Below are 17,885 nucleotides of genomic sequence, written 5' to 3'. Positions count from 1 at the left end.
GTGTCCGACTCCACTATCACAGCAGGCAGTGTATTCCACACCCCAACCACTCTGAGTGAAGAATCCACCTCGGACATCCCTCCTGTATCTCCCACCATGAACCTTATAGTTATGCCCCCTTGTTACTAGTCTCAACGCGTCCACTCTATCAATCTCCCTCATCATCTTATAAGCCTCTATTAAGCTTCCTCTCATCCTCCTCCACTCTAAAGAGAAAAGCCCCAGCTCCCTCAACTTTTCCTCATAAGACTTACCCTCCAAATCAGGCAGTATCCTGGTAAATCTCCTCTGCACTCTCTCCAATGCTTCCACATCCTTCTTATAGTGAGGTGACCAGAACTAACACAATATTCCAAATGTGGTCTCACCAAAGTCCAGTATAGTTGCAGCATAACCCCAGGGCTCTTAAACTCAAACCCCCTGTTATTAAACGCCAACACACTATAAGCCTTCTTTACGGCTCTGTCAACCTGAGTGGCAACCTTCAGAGGTCTGTGGATATGAACCCCAAGATCTCTCTGTTCCTCCACATTCCTCAAAACCCTGCCGTTGACCCTGTGCTCCACATTCAACTTTGTCCTATCAAAATAAATCACCTCGGTCTTCACGGAGGAGGACATGAATAGTTTGCTGGGGGTTAGCGATGGAAAGATGGTAGGAGTGGAGGGCCTGAATGACATTATTGTTACTAGAGAGGCAGTGCTCGACAGACTGGAGGGACTGATTGTGGACAAGTCCCCAGGACCGGATGGAATGCATCCAAGGGTTCTGAAAGAAATGGCGGAGGTGACAGTGGATGCCTTGATGATTATTTTCCAAACCTCGCTGGATTCTGGGGAAGTGCCAGAAGATTGGAAAACAGCTAATGTTACACCGTTGTTTAAGAAGGGTGGCAGGCAAAAGGCAGGGAATTATAGGCCGGTTAGTTTAACGTCTGTTGTAGGTAAAATGCTAGAATCCGTGATCAAGGAGAAAATAGCGAGGCATCTTGAGGAGAATTGTTTGGTAGAGCAGACGTAGCACGGTTTCGTTAAGAGGAAGTCGTGTCTGACGAATTTATTGGAGTTCTATGAGGATGTGTCTAGGGCGGTGGATAGAGGAGAGCCAGTAGATGTGGTGTTCCTTGATTTTCAGAAGGCGTTTGATAAGGTGCAGCACAAGAGGTTATTACAGAAGGTTAGGGGGCATGGAGTTGGGGGTAGGGTGTTAGCGTGGATAGGGGATTGGCTGTCAAATAGGAGGCAGAGAGTGGGGGTCAATGGGTGCTATTCGGATTGGCGGTTGGTGACTAGTGGAGTGCCCCAGGGATCGGTGCTGGGGCCTCAGCTATTTACCATTTATATAGATGATCTGGAGGAGGGAACTGAGTGTATGGTGTTGAAATTTGCTGATGACACCAAAATTGGTGGAACGGCAAATTGCACGGAGGGTGTGGAGAGTCTGCAGAAGGATCTAGATAGGCTGGGCGAATGGGCCAGGAACTGGCAAATGGAATTTAATGTTGGCAAGTGTGAAGTTGTCCACTTTGGTAGGAATAATGGTAGGAAGGACTATTACTTACATGGCGAAAAACTGCAGCATGCAACGGTGCAGAGGGACCTCGGGGTCCTTGTGCATGAGTCGCAAAAACCCAGCCTGCAGGTGCAGCAGGTGGTCAGGAAGGCTAGTGGGATGCTGGCCTTCATAGCGAGGGGGATTGAATATAAAAGTAGGGAGGTCTTGCTGCAACTGTACAGGGTACTGGTGAGGCCGCAGCTGGAGTACTACGTGCAGTTTTGGTCGCCGCACTTACGCAAGGATATTTCAGCCTTGGAGGGAGTGCAGAGGAGGTTTACTAGGCTGATACCGGAGTTGAGGGGGTTGAACTATGAGGAGAGGCTGAATAAACTAGGCTTGTACTCGTTAGAGTTTAGAAGAATGAGGGGAGATCTCATTGAGACATATAAGATGATGAATGGGACGGATAGGATAGAGGTGGAGAGGCTCTTCCCGCTCAGAAAGGACAGTAGGACTAGAGGGCACAGCCTCAAGATAAAGGGGGGGGCAGCTTAGAATGGAGTTGAGGAAGAACTTCTTCACTCAAAGGGTGGTGAATCTCTGGAATTCTCTGCCCATTGAAGTGGTGGAGGCTGCCTCGCTAAATATATTTAAGACGCGGGTAGATAGGTTTTTGATAGGCAAGGGGATTAAGGGTTATGGGGAGAGGGCGGGAAAGTGGAACTGAGCCACAGCAGATCAGCCATGATCTTATTGAATGGCGGAGAAGGCTCGAGGGGCTAGATGGCCTACTCCTGCTCCTATTTCTTTTGTTCTTATGTTCTTATCAGGGTTAAACTCCATCTGCCACTTTTCGGCCCAACTCTGCATCCTATCAATGTCTCTTTGCAGCCTGCAAGAACCCTCCACCTCATCCACTACTCCACCAATCTTGGTGTCATCAGCAAATTTACTAACCCACCCTTCGGCGCCCTCTTCCAAGTCATTGATAAAAATCACAAATAGCAGAAGACCCAGCACTGACCCATGTGGTACACAGCTGGTAACTGGCCTCCAGTCTGAAAATTTTCCTTCCACCACGACCCTCTGTCTTCTATGAGGCAGCCAGTTACTTATCCAATCGGCCAAATTTCCTTCTATCCCATACCTCCTTACCTTCTTCATGAGCCTACCATGGGGAACCTTATCAAACGCCTTACTAAAATCCATGTATATGACATCAACTGCTCTACCTTCGTCTACATACTTAGTTACCTCCTCAAAGAATTCAATCAAATTTGTGAGGCAAGACTTAGCCCTCAACTGTGCTGACTATCCCGGATTAAACCTATCACACTTCCTTATAAATGCTCCTTCAAACATATTCTCCTATCCTATTGTCTCCAATACCACAATGTCTATTTTTGTTTGTTCATACTCTTGTGAAGCTTCACAGATTGTACTTTACATTACTTGAAATGGGGCATTAACAGAACTGACAAGCTGATTTCAGTATGTTGCATTATTAAGAAAAGCCCCAATGATGATTTTTTGCAATTTTCTAGTAAGGAGTTGCCCATTTAGAGGGAACCTGGATTATATAAAATTTCCTTATCTGAACAAAATGTACTTTGCCTTAATGACCGTTGTTTAAATTTGTTATTTTTAGCACACAACACTGATGGAATTGGAAAACATTCCCCACATTCATTTTGCCTGTAATTTAAAGGAGGCTACTCTTTTCCATCTACACTATTGGACATGACCCTACATCCATCTCTTTCCCCTGGTTTTATATTGTAGGACCTGTAAACTCAGCAACAGTAATCTGTCCATGGCATCCGTTGATATTTTATACATCGATATTGCAAGAAGGTGGAATGTCATTCGTGGAGACCGGGGTGAATCTGGTAAATATTCTTTTTTACAGTCATTCTTCCCCCCATTTCTGACTAATTGCATTTGTTACTTATTCTTTGTGGTTTTTTATAGCACTGATTTTATGAGACCAAACTACAGTCAGTCCACAAAATGAAATCCTGGTTTAAAAATCATGCCAATTAATTTCAAGTAAACTTGCAGCGGAATTTGAATTCTCTTTTGTCTGTTTATTGAAATACATGATGCTAAAGTGAAAGCAGGAATTCTTAAAGAGATTAAATATATGCATAGGTTCACTCTACCTTTCATCAATGATTGGAACCCAGTAACAGTCAAGTCCGAATGTCAGAGAAGCAGGCCTCAAAAATTGAAGTTGTCAGATATGTTTTTTCTTCAAATAAAACAGTTCATTAAAGATTAACATTCAGAGGATTAATCTTCACTAGATTCAAAAAAGTTGTAACATTTGAAGACTTCTGTTGACAGCATATTTATTTTTGACAGTTTCCTTCAGGCATTTTGAAAGCTTGTTTGAATGTTAATTAGATTGGTATCTCTCCCATCATAGTCCATTTGAATTTATTACTTTAAAATGCATTCTCCTGTAAGAGCAAGTACATTTTAAAGTTCTTTGATTCTTTTTACCCTGTATCACAATGTCAGTTTACAGTTAAAGCAAATAAATATTTCAGATCAATAAAGAAAGCATTTAAACTGTAGAGTACTGAAATATAGGATGAATTGAAGCAAAACTGCACGGTAGTGTAACTAAAGGTAGCAAAGATGTCATTTAAGCAAATAATAGTTCTTTCTTTGTGATATATCAGAGGGCTCAGTCTTGTTAGGGCAAGGACATTTTCTGGAAACTATGACCAAACTCTCTGGGTCACAACAAAATTGTTAGTAAGAAAAGAGTTAATGTATGACCTATCAGCTGCAGGTGTTTATGTCCTGTTGCACCAGCTTTGCTGAAAAGTAGGCAGTTTGGTACATTTTTACTTCTAGTACTTGCATATCCCTCTATGAACTAGTGCTTTGTCTCCACTTGTTGTCCTGCTTCGTTAGTCAACCAAAGTTGAAAGTCATCAGGTAGAAATTCACAGGAGGAAACCACTGCAGCATAAATGAACTAATGCTAATTTATTTCATTCAATTCCACCAAAGTGGTGTATTCACCTACCTATTGATGTTCATACAATGAGTGCTGATAATATCTACTTGGAGACCGTAGGTATGGGGCTGTTTGATTTTTAAAAGTAGTGGGGAGAGAAACAGAGTATTTCAGGTCAATGACCTTTTATCAGAACTGGGTTCTGATAAAGTTAAGATTGTAATAGATCTTAAACAAATGGAAGGGACGAGGGGAAGAAAGAAAACAAAGGGGAAGGTGTCTGTTAGAATGGAAGGCAGGAGACATTATTGTTGATAGTTATTGACCGAATGGAATGCTAGTGGGAGAGGGAACAAAAACAGTGTATAGTAAAAGTGTGAATTGCAGAATGATGAACAGCTGCCATCCAAAAGCAAAAAAAAGCCCCAAAACTAGCAAAGATAAAGGGATACATGTAGGATCTGAAACTGTTGAACTTAGTGTTGGGTCTGGTTGGCTACAAAGTGCTTATTCAAAAGATTTGTTGCTTGGGCGAGCATTGGGTTTTATTTCTCCAACCCCACTTCATTCCCAGCCTAACTTCTTGAAGGGAAGGGGCAACTGGAAGTGCCCCATTCACCTCTCCAGTTGCCGCTACATGAACTCACTCATGGAAAGGCAATGGAGTGCAGGTCTAAGATCAAAGAACGGAACAACACAGGAACAGGCCCTTCGGCCCACCATGCCTGTGCTGACATATGACATCTTTCTAAACTAAAACCCTTTCGCTCTATGTGGTCCATATCCCTTTATTCAATGCCTATTCATGAATCCATCAAGATGCCTCTTTAAATGTTGCTATTGTATCTGCTTCTATCTCTTCCTCTGGCAGTGCATTCCAAGAACTTACCTTCCTCTGTGTGTTACTTACCTCTCACATCCCCTTTAAACTTTCTCCTTTTACCTTAAACTTATGTCAGCTAGTAATTGACATTTCTACCCTGGAAAAAAGACTCTGGCTACCCAAGTATCCATGCCTCTCATAATTTTGTAAACTTCTATCAGATCACCCCCTCTGTCTCCGATGCTGAAATGAAAACAAACCAAGTTTATCCAATCTTTCTTCATAGATAGTACACTTCTTGATGGAGATGTGTGTGTCCAAGAATGTAACCAATTCCAGAGTGTAGTCCATGGTGAGTCTGATGGTGGGATGGAACTTGTTGATGTCAATATACAGTTATTTCAGTGATTGTTCACCATGAGTACCAAGGAAGAAAATGTCTTCGATGTATCTAGTGTACAGCATCGGTTGAAGGTCCTGTGTGGTGAAGAGGCCTTGTTTGAACCTGTGCATGAATATGTTGACATATTGAGGTGCGAATTTGTTCCCCATGGCTGTTCTGTGTGTCTGGATGAAGAACTGGTTGTTGAAGGTGAAGGCATTGTGGTCCAGGATGAAGCAGATGAGTTGTAAAATTGCATCTGGAGACTGGCAGTTGTCAGCGTTGAGTACTGTGGCAGTTGCAGCAATGCCATTGTCGTGGGGGATGCTGGTGTAGAGTGCCGAGACATCCATTATGACGAGGAACAAAGTGAATGAGCTGGTGGCGCAGATCAGCACAAATGGATATGATCTGGTGGCCATTACAGAGACGTGGTTGCAAGGTGACAGGGACTGGGAGCTGAATGTCCAGGGGTATCAAGTGTTTAGGAAGGAAAAAGGCAGGGGGGGTAGCTCTGCTGATTAAGGATAGTATCAGGGTGGTAGTAAGGGAAGATATAGGCGCCAAAGAGCAGAACGTGGAATCGTTGTGGGTGGAGATTAGGAACAGCAAGGGGAGGAAGACGCTGGTGGGTGTCGTCTATAGGCCCCCAAATAATGACCTGGAGGTGGGGCAGGCTATAAACACGCAAATAAATGATGCGTGCAGGAATGGAACGGCGATAATTATGGGGGATTTCAAACTGCATATTGATTGGTCGACCCATGTTGGACGCGGTGGGCTTGAGGAAGAGTTCTTGGAATGCTGCCGGGATAGTTTCCTTGAACAGTGTATGCTGGAGCCGACGAGGGAGCGAGCTATCTTAGATCTGGTGTTATGTAACGAGGCAGGTAGAATTAGGGACCTTGTTGTGAGGGATCCTCTTGGGAAGAGTGACCATTGTATGGTGGAGTTTCTGATGCAGATGGAGGAGGAGAAAGTAGGATCCCGGACCTGTGTCCTTTGTTTGAACAGAGGGGAGTACAATAGGATGAGAGAGGAATTGGCGAATATAGATTGGGGGCGCAGATTGGTCAGTAGGTCTGCTGAGGAACAGTGGAGGATCTTTAAGGAGATCTTCCTTGGTGCTCAGCAGGAATTTATTCCAATGGTAAAGAAGGATCGTAGGAGAAGAGATAATCAGCCATGGATAACGAAGGAGATAAAGGAGAGTATTAAATTAAAAGCTGATGCGTTTAGAGTGGCTAAAAGTAGTGGGCGAGAAGAGGATTGGGAGAGGTTTAAATATCAACAAAGAATGACGAGGAAGTTGATAAAGAAAGGAAGGATAGTTGAATCTAGGCTAGCGCTAAATATAAAAAAGGATAGTAAGAGTTTTTATAAATATATAAAAAGGAGGAGGCTGGCTAGGGTGAATGTTGGACTCTTAGAGGATGAAAGGGGGGATTTAGTGGTGGGGGATGAGGAAATGGCTGAGGCCTTGAATAACTTTTTTGCTTTGGTCTTCACGGAGGAGGACGCGATTAGTTTGCCAGGTGTTAACGATGGAAAGATAGTAGGAGTGGAGGGCCTGAATGAGATCATTGTTACTAGAGAGGTAGTGCTCGACAGACTAGAGGGTCTGATGGTGGACAAGTCCCCAGGACCGGATGGAATGCATCCAAGAGTTCTGAAGGAAATGGCGGAGGTGATAATGGATGCCTTAGTGATTATTTACCAAACTTCACTGGATTCCGGAGAAGTGCTGGAAGATTGGAAAACGGCTAATGTTACGCCGCTGTTTAAAAAGGGTAGTAGGCAAAAGGCAGGGAATTATAGGCTGGTTAGTTTAACGTCTGTTGTAGGAAAAATGCTTGAATCCGTCATCAAAGAAGAAATAGCGAGGCATCTTGAGAAGAATTGTTTGATAGAGCAGACGCAGCACGGATTCGTTAAGGGGAAGTCGTGTCTGACAAATTTATTGGAATTCTATGAGGATGTGTCTAGTGCGGTGGGTAGAGGGGAACCGGTGGATGTGGTGTTTCTCGATTTTCAGAAGGCGTTTGATAAGGTGCCTCACAAAAGGTTGTTACAGAAGGTTAGGGGGCATGGAGTTGGGGGTAAAGTGTTAGCGTGGATAGGGGATTGGCTGTCAAATAGGAGGCAGAGAGTGGGTGTCAATGGGTGCTATTCAGATTGGCGGTTGGTGACTAGTGGAGTGCCCCAGGGATTGGTGCTGGGGCCTCAGCTATTTTCCATTTATATAGATGATCTGGAGGAGGGAGCCGAGTGTAAGGTGTCGAAATTTGCTGATGACACAAAGATAAGTGGAACAGCAAATTGTGCGGAGGGTGTAGAAAGTCTGCAGAGGGATCTAGATAGGTTGAGCGAGTGGGCGAGGACCTGGCAGATGGAATACAATGTTGGCAAGTGTGAGGTTATCCACTTTGGTAGGAATAATAGTAGGAAGGACTACTACTTGAAGTGCGAAAAGCTGCGGCATGCTACGGTGCAGAGGGACCTGGGGGTCCTTGTGCATGAGTCGCAAAAACCCAGCCTACAGGTGCAGCAAGTGGTCAGGAAGGCAAATGGGATGTTGGCCTTCGTAGCGAGGGGGATTGAATATAAAAGTAGGGAGGTCTTGCTGCAACTGTACAGGGTACTGGTGAGGCCACAGCTGGAGTGCAGTTTTGGTCGCCGCACTTGCGCAAGGATATTTTGGCCTTGGGGGGAGTGCAGAGGAGGTTCACTAGGCTGATACCGGAGTTGAGGGGATTGAGCTATGAAGAGAGGCTGAATAGACTGGGCTTGTACTCGTTAGAGTTTAGAAGGATGAGGGGGTATCTTATTGAGACGTATAAGATGATGAAAGGGCTGGATAGGGTCGAGGTGGAGAGGTTCTTCCTGCTCAGAAAGGACAGCAAGACTAGAAGGCACAGCCTCAAGATAAAGGAGGGGCAGTTTAGAACGGAGTTGAGGACGAACTTCTTCACTCAAAGGGTGGTGAATCTCTGGAATTCTCTGCCTGTTGAAGTGGTGGAGGCTACCTCACTAAATATATTTAAGATGCGGGTAGATAGGTTTTTGGTGGGCAAGGGGATTATAGGGAGAGGGTGGGAAAGTGGAACTGAGCCACTTCAGATCAGCCATGATCTTATTGAATGGCGGGGCAGGCTCGAAGGGCTAGATGGCCTACTCCTGCTCCTATTTCTTATGTTCTTATGCTATGTTCTTATGAGGAGTGCTGCTGGTTCAACTGCTCCATGTGTGCTGAGTTTCTATAGGAAGTCCATAGTGTCATGACAAAAGAGGGGGGTTCCTTGTACAATGGGTTTCAGGATGCCCTCAATATAGCCGGAGAGGTTCTCGCACAGGGTCCCATTGCTTGATACAGTGGGATGGCAGGATGTGTTTGCCATGTATATCTTTGGGAGGCTGTAGAGATTTCCAACATGGGGAGTATGTGGGATGAGAGCACGGAGGGTGCTCTGAAGTTACAAATCAAAGGTCTTGATCAGTGTGTTGAGTTGACAGGTGTGTTCTTTGGTCTTATCTGCGGGTAACTCTGCAGATCCCATCAGTCTCACAGCAGACACAAAGGAATTCATCAGGTGAATGAGGCTGCGAGAGTTCTTCCACAAACTGCAAGAGGCCAGCAGCGAACACAATGAGACAGCCAATGAGCCGGACAGCCAACAGAGAGATCCGTAGTGCAGCAACCGAAAAGGAAAGATTCGAATTGGACTTCCCCAAAGGCCGCTGCCCTTGACTTGACCCAAGCCATCAGGGGGCACATCAATACCAGATTCATTAGCTGCGCTCACAAGACTGCCCCAAACACCACTCATGCACAATGCAATGCCATCCGCGCTCTCAAAACCAACTGCAACATTGTCATCAAGCCAGCAGACTGAACAGAACAGATTACTACAAAGAAGTGTACAAACAACTAAACAATGAAGAACACTACAGACAGTTACCAGCAGATCCGACCAAAGAACACACCTGCCAACTCAACAGACTGATCAAGACATTTGATCCGGACCTTCAGAGCACCCTCTATGTTCTCATTCCACATACTCCCAGCATTGGAAATCTCTACTGCCTCCCAAAGATACACAGGGCAAACACACCCGGCCGTCCCAGTGTATTGGGCAATGGGATCTTGTGCGACAACCTCTCCAGCTACATTGAGCACATCCTGAAACCCATTGTGCAAAGAACCCCCAGTTTTTGTCACGACACTATGACCTTCCTATAGAAACTCAGCACACGTGGAGCAGTTGAACCAGGAGCACTCCTCATCACAATGAATGTCTTGGCACTCGACACCAGCATCCCCCACGACGATGGCATTGCTGCAACTGCCTCAGTACTCAATGCCGACAGCTGCCAGTCTCCAGATGCAATTTTACAACTCATCCACTTCATCCTGGACCACAATGTCTTCACCGTCAACAACCAGTTCTTCATCCAGACACACAGAACAGCCATGGGGACGAAATTCGCACTTCAATATGCCAACATCTTCATGAACAGTTTTGAACAAGATCTCTTCACTGCACAGGACCTTCAACTGATGCTATACACTAGATATGTCAATGACATTTTCTTCCTTTGGACCCAAGGTGAACAATCACTGAAACAACTAAATGATGACATCAACAAGTTCCATCCCACCATTAGACTCACAATGGACTACTTTCCAGAATTGGTTGCATTCTTGGACACTCGCACCTCCATCAAGGACAGTCACCTCAGCAACCCCATGGATAGCTTTACGATCTTCCACTTCTCCAGCTTTCACTCTAAACATGTTAAAGAAGCCATCCCCTATGGACAAGGCCTCTGTATACACAGGATCTGCTCAGATGAGGAGATCGCAACAGATGCCCTCAGAAGAACAGGATATGGCACTCAACTCATTGATTGACAGTTTTGACGTGTCACAGTGAAAAACCGCACCGACATCCTCAGAAGATAAACATGCGACACAACGGACAGAGTACCCTTCATTGTCCAGTACTTCCCCAGAGTGGAGAAGCTAAGATATCTTCTCTGGATCCTTCAACATGTCATTGATGAAGACGAACATCTCGCCAAGGCCATCCCCACACCCCCACTTCTTGCCTTCAAACAACTGCTCAACCTCAAACAGACCATTGTCCACAGCAAACTACCCAGCCTTCAGGAGTGCAGTGACCACAACACCACACAACCCTGCCACAGCAACCTCTGCAAGACATGCCGGATCATCACGTGAGAACACCATCCACCAGGTACACGGTACATACTCTTGCAACTGGTCAACGTTGTCTATCTGATATGTTGCAGAAAAGGATGTCCTGAGGCATGGTACATTGGGGAGACCACGCAGACGCTACAACAACGGATGAATGAACACCGCTCGACAATTACCAGGTGAGAGTGTTCTCTTCCTGTTGGGGAACACTTCAGTGGTCATGGGCATTCGGCCTCTGATCTTCGGGTAAGCATTCTCCAAAGTGGCCTTCACGATACATGACAACACAGAGTCGCTGAGCAGAGACTGATAGCCAAGTTCCACACACATGAGGATGGCCTCAACCAGGCTCTTGGATTCATGTCGTACTATATGTAACCCTCATGATGCTCACAACTTGCCTGGATTTGCAAAATCTCAGTAACTGTCCCGGCTGGAGACAATACACATCTCTTTAACCTGTGCTTAACCTTCTCTCCACTCACATTGTCTGTATCTTTAAGACTTGATTACCTGTAAAGACTCGCATTCCAACCATTGTTTTGTAAATTGAGTTTGTGTCTTTATATGCCCTGTTTGTGAACAGAACTTCCACTTACCTGATGAAGGATCAGTGCTCTGAAAGCTAGTGGCTTTTACTACTAAATAAACCTGTTGGACTTTAACCTGGTGTTGTGAGACTTCTTACTGTGTTTAAACATAAACACCTTTATCGGTAGGTTTTAACTATTTAGAGTTCCAACTATGGTCTTGTACGGTGTAGCTTTCACCATGCAGACTACAGAATTCTTTCTAGACTGTTCTGACCATATGAGCCTTACCCTGGCAGAGCAAATAAGATTGTTCATCCTTTTCCTGTACTGTGTTGCCAAACTACAGTACACCCCCTGGGCACCTACAACATTGGCCAGCTGCATCCATTCCACCTTTGTTTTCCAGCTGGACCTGTTTCTACCATCAGCTAGGTAGAGAATATCCTCCTGATTTTGACATGGTCGAGGAGGATCCACAGGGAGCTACTACTAAACTTCAACGTTGAACCTTCCCCACAACACCACCCTCTCCCCCAACCTTCTGATATCTCTCAATAGCCATGATGTAGATGGAGATGCCGGCTTTGGACTGGGGTGGGCACAGTAACCTGATGAAGGAGCAGCACTCCAAAAGCTCGTGCTACTAAATAAACAAGTTGGACTTTAACCTAGTGTTGTGAATCTTCATACTGTGCCCACCTCTCAGTAGATAAGTTTTAACAGTGAGGATTCTGGGCAGCTTTTAAATATGACCTTTTAAAGATGCGTGCCATCGAGCCTGCCCTGCCACAGAAGATGGCACAAAACTCTTGGATGCATAATTACTGAGATTGGGGCTGTAAAATGTGGTGCGATTTCTTGGCACCCTCTGCGTGGAAAACACTCCCTATCCTGACCCCCATCACAGGACTTAGTCTCAGATGGGAAGATTTATACTGGCATGTTAACTCCTCATTGCTTCACAGATCCAGAAACCTGACTCCTGCAGGTTCCCCATTCCCTCAACCCCAACTCGTGCTGGTTTCCTAGACACAGAAACTTGACTCCTGCTGATTTTTCAGACCTAAGAGTTTGATTTCTGAGCTGCAAAGATAGAAGTTGCACCAGGTGTTGAACATGTAGGAAACAACTACTAATTCTGCTGGATCAAGAACTAAAAACCTTTATTTTTAAAAAAAATCAATTAAAAAAAATTAAATTCCACTTGGTTTATTTAAGCTAAACTCCAATTTCCATGAACGTGAATATGGCCAACTGAGGTTCCATTATATTACATTATGCATGTATAACAATTGTAGAGATACTTTGACATATGTAGTGTACTAAAATGTAACATAGAATGTCTAATGGAACGTTTTATGCTACTGTGCTTTACAAGGTATGTGCTTTCAAGCATTTATGGAGGCCATCTTTCACTTGGCACAGAGGAGATACAAGAACCCACCCCTACGTGAACAAGTTGAGGCACTGGTGAACTTTTGTGAATATCAGTTGGAAGCTCAGGAAGAAAGAATTGTTCTATATGGCCGTGGAACAGCAGAACGAAGATCCAGTTTAGCTGTGTATCAGCCTGAAGGTCCTCGCTCGGGGACTATCAACCACATGCAATTATTAAACCGTATGAGCACATCCAACAAATTGCCTGCATCACCATTAGCTACATCAGTGGATCAACAGCTTGTAAATTCAATGAGTTCAAGAGGTATTTCCCAATAGCTATGTAAATGTTACCATCTTCACTGTGGCATTTTATTTATCCTGTTACAGCAGCTTTTGTCACCCACCTGTGAAATGCAACTAAAATACAAACAAAATACTGCTGATGCTGGAAACCTGAAACAAAAACAGAAAATGATGGAAACACTTAGCAGGTCTGGTAACATTGGTGGAGAGAGGAATAGAGTTAACTTTTCAAATCCACATGACTCCTCTTCAGAGTTAAAGAGAGAAAGTTATGTGATGGATGATATGCCGTATAAGACGGAATGGAGCAACTACAGCAGAGTAGAAACACTGATTGGTGGGAGCTAGAAGAGATTGCAACAAAAATGTGTGGGTTGCAAGACAGAAAGCCTTAGTGGCATTGTGAAGGGCTTTAGAAGGCACTATTACTGGCATAAAGGTAAGATATCAGAATGTGTTAACATCCCTCTCCCGCACTGGGCCATCTTTCACTTGTTCTTTAGATTGCTTTCACTGAATGTTTGTTCTTCCTTACAACCTGATATCATACATTTATGCCATTCACACTGTAGCCCTTCACACTCCCATTAACACTTCCTCTGTCTTGTGACCTACATATCCCTCCTCGCTCCCAGCAATCACTGACCTTCTACCCTGGTCCAGCTGCTCTACCCCCCCTTATACAGATTCACCTTATACAAATCCATCACATTTCTCCCTTACTTCAGCTCTGAAGAAGAGTGACATGGACTAAAACGTTAATCTTATGTTTTTTCTCTCACCACAGATGCTGCTAGATCTGCTGAGTTTTTTTCTGTGTGAATTGTTACTGTTGATCATGTTTCAACTGCCCAATTCAATTTGCTCTTATTGCTGATGGTCTAAATATTGGCAAGAAAGAATTTAAACAGTGAATTGCAATCAGCTGATGGTGATACTAGAGAACCCATGAGCATAGCCCCAGTATTAATTGGTTGTGAATGTTAATTTTGTTTGGTCATCACCAGATGATTTTATTAACACAGAAATCATTAATTATGATTTATTCCATTTGCCCACAGTAACTGATTGCTCGCCAGCAGCTTCCTTCAATCCCAATGGATGGGACAATCTGGGCTGCAGGTTTTGTCGTAAGAACAACCAAAGCTGCTCTGTGATGGGCTTAAAAGATGTGCATTCTCAACGGGTCAAGCTGACACAAATTTTACATCCATCCGTAACATCATACTTTATGTAGCGGCCAAGCTCTCAAATGACAAACCCCCTGTCCCCACATCTGCGAGACTCATTCCTGCACACTGACTGGGAAAGTAGCTCTTCGCTTTTAGGAAAGATAGTGATGGATATATATTTGAGAATCAATTGTGTTGAAGCACAGCTGTTATACCTGCATATCATACTTAGAATCATGTGTGGTTTATTTAAAGGAAAATTAAAGCAAACAGTGTTCAGGCCCTTTGGAATTCCACATTCCAAACAATTTGAATTCAATGTAAAGAGCCTGCTGCTATCTGGCTTCTGGCCCTAACTCATTTATATCATTTTATTAAACAAGTTTCATAGTGGACGTTTTCTATTATTATCATGAGTTGCTGATTGCTTTGTAATGATCATTAGCAGACTCTTCTCATGTTCCAGAATCTTCCACTAGTGAGATCACATGGCAAATGTTCTGTATTTTTTTAAGATCACTTTCTTCTATTGACAATAGTATAGGATCACAAGTGCCACAGATAGAGCTCCTCAGTTGTGTATATCTGTTCTTTGCTAATTGACATTCATTGGGCTATAAATTACCATAGGAAATAAAAGTAGAAAAAGGTTGAATGCATTTCAATAACATTTGTTCATCCACTACTACATACATTTACAGCTTTGTCAAAATAGTGGGCAGAGGAATGTAATACATGTGCTAAGCCTTCATCCTCAAGAAACAGTAATTTTTAACCTACGTTTTTTGTCTTAATGATATATTTATAGTGCATTTGTGATGTGATCTTTAGCTGTACTCATAATGCATTACATAACACAATATAAAATAGGAAAATTGCATTGTGCTTCGCACGGTTAAGGATGCACATGACTATAATAAAAATATATGGTTGCAAGGTTTTTCTTTAAAAGTTTAGAATTTAAGTTACTAACTCTAGCAACCTCTGTACCACAACTCAATTTTAAATCAGGAGAAGGACCTGGATATCTGTTTATTAAAGACATACCAATAATCAAAGGATACTAAACTCTATCTTGCATTCTTGTTTTCATGACTAGTACAGATCCCTCGCTCGCCAACTTTAGACCTGGCAGACAACTTACTTGTTCACTTGCTGTGAAAATAAAACTCAGTAATTCAGCCAGTGGCAAAGTGACGTTAACACGGTTCAGTTTATGATCAGGTGGAAATAAAAAACAGAGGTGATAGATGGGCCAGGAGAAAACGTTTAGGGGATGATATATTCCCATCCCACTGCGCTAGTTTTCTAGTGCAGCATGGTGGGAGAATCTCACATCTGGCCATGTGTGGGATTCACGCATACATTCCTGCCACGCACGCATCTCTCAGTGCCGGATTTCCAGCACCGTCACATCTATACCGGAAACAAGCGAGAACATCAGGTAAGTCATTTACATCTATTTTTAATGTCATTTTAATGTGGGGGTATCAGGCGCAGGACTTAATGCTCTGGGTTAACTAGTGTCTCTCCCCAAAGCTTTTAGAGTTTAGATAACTCTAGCTATCCTGAAATATTAAACTTATTATGATCACTCTTCTAAAAACTTTTAGCGTCCAATATGTTGAAGTAGAAAGCAAAACGTAGATTTTTCCATCAATTATCAAATAAGTTTATAGCATTGAAGCCCTTCCTTTCACAATACCATGGATACTGAGCTGGTCACAGCCTGAAAAATGGATTTCTCAAAAGGAAGTGAGTAACTATTTGTTGTGATTGATGGCATGTGTTCTGATTTTCATGGAGACATGTAACTTTTACAAAGAGATTCAAACTTCCGGTTGATATCTGAAAGAATAATTAGACGAGTTCCCATTTTAAAACTCTTATTGTAGCAAATGACTAAAAACACTCTTAATTAAACACTACTACTTTTCCGTAGGCAAGGTATGCTTTTATACTTGGTTTATTTATTAGTCACAAGTAAGGCTTACATTAACACTGCAATGAAGTTACTGTGAAATTCTCTAGTTGTTACATATTACTTACAAAGAACAAAGAACAACCCAGCACGGGAAACAGGCCCTTCGGCCCAACGAGCCCGCGCCGCCGCATCGCCCCACACCTATTCTACCCTGCATGTCTACGAATGGGACCCTACTCAGTCAGATTCAGGGAAGAAATAGTGTCAATTTGGTGGAAACCAATTAGCCTAAGAGCACATCTTTGGGGTGTGGGAGGAAACCGGAGCGCCCGGAGGAAACCCACGCAACCACAGGGAGAATGCGCAAACTCCCACAGACACAGGCCCAAATCCATGTATCTGCACAGCTAGCAGTGCTAGTCACTGAGCTGTTGTGGAGCCCGTCTATCGGTCCAGGATCAAGCACACACACCGACATGAAGTACTAGGCCACTCCTGGACTTCCAAGAGCAGCCCACGCACAACCCGCCGTGTGCATGCCCCTCGCTTGACACGAGGTGGACCTCCACCTGTGGAATAAAGACAAAACATATTAGTTATACAGCCTGCCCTTCCGGTGTCTCCCGAGGTTTACCCTATTTAATAGCCCCTACCATATCCCTCCATTCCCGTTTCACTCATATGCCTATCTAACTGCATCTTAAACGAGTGCAACGTGCCTGCCTCCACCACCCTACTCGGTAGCGCATTCCAGACCCCCACAACTCTCTGTGTAAAGAACCTTCCTCTTACCTCCAAATTATACCTCCCCCCCCTCACCTTTAATTGATGACCTCTTGTGTTCGTACCCAGTCTAGGGTACTTATTACATATCCATAAATAACATATCTTATAGACAACAGTTCATAGTTGATCCCAGCTCCCAGTTGGTTCCCATGCCTTTACTTCACTGAGAATTAACTTTAACCAATTGTCTCCAAACCATTTTCCTCAGTTATCAGAGTGCTTCTTAATTCTACCACCAGTAGTAAAGCCTGTTCTGATGATTCTCCTTCCACTAATCATATCGGAACAAATCTCCTGGAATCTATATAATGCTACAGGTTGTGTGTTTTTGACTAGAGATTGTCTCCCTCTTACATCTAGCATGATAGCTCACAAAGTCAAGCAGCCTTTCCTCCTGCTAACCACACAGAACCTCTGTTATCTGTGATATACATCTGGCATGGTAACCTGATCTCAAAAATGTCTTCCTCAACAGTCTTCCCCCGGCAAGGTGAAACACATTAACCTTGCACTCAAGTGCAAATGCTAATTATCTGCCCTTGATCCCAACTCCCTTTTATCTTAAAAGTAAATGACAGTTTGGGTTTTACAACCCAATACCTTTAACACCTTTCTTAAAGTTTCATCCATGCGTTAAATGTGTGAAGGCCCACCTAATTTCTGATTTTCAGTCTGCTGGGATGATGCTAGATTAGAAGTCAGGGTAAGGAAGATGCTGAATGCAGAGGCGGACTGGGCTGAAGGCCTGTTTTGGGACTCCAGCACTGTGTACAAAATTTTAAGAAAGAAGCAGGAAACATGAAACATTCTTCACCCACTCCCCATGCCAACCCAAACCATCTCATGCCCTGTCCCCCCCACCCCATAGCCCCTCATCCTCTCTATGCTAAACT

The 17,885-nt window shown here is 43.7% G+C and overlaps 1 protein-coding gene across 5 annotated transcripts in view; it reads left to right on the top strand.

Annotated features, from left to right (window-relative positions):
- Positions 1-15,328, top strand: part of ttll11 (tubulin tyrosine ligase-like family, member 11) — a 133,214-nt gene extending 117,886 nt beyond the window's left edge. For 2 of the 5 annotated variants that reach the window (XM_080212172.1, XM_080212169.1), the window contains 3 exons: positions 3,280-3,386; positions 12,806-13,129; positions 14,172-15,328. In XM_080212172.1, the coding sequence (XP_080068298.1) occupies positions 3,280-3,386; positions 12,806-13,129; positions 14,172-14,347 (607 nt within the window). In that variant the 3' untranslated portion in view covers positions 14,348-15,328. Of the gene's footprint in view, positions 1-3,279; positions 3,387-10,986; positions 11,089-12,805; positions 13,550-14,171 lie in introns of those variants that run through there. The other 3 variants (XR_013889460.1, XM_080212170.1, XM_080212171.1) reach the window with 3 other exon arrangements.
- The last annotated feature ends 2,557 nt before the right edge of the window (positions 15,329-17,885 follow it).

The sequence above is a fragment of the Carcharhinus amblyrhynchos genome, chromosome 25 (assembly GCF_965287045.1).
Source record: "Carcharhinus amblyrhynchos chromosome 25, sCarAmb.v2.hapA, whole genome shotgun sequence".
NCBI lineage: Eukaryota > Metazoa > Chordata > Chondrichthyes > Carcharhiniformes > Carcharhinidae > Carcharhinus > Carcharhinus amblyrhynchos.
Note: the sequence above shows the minus strand (reverse complement) of the source record. Positions and strands in the feature narration are given on the sequence as shown.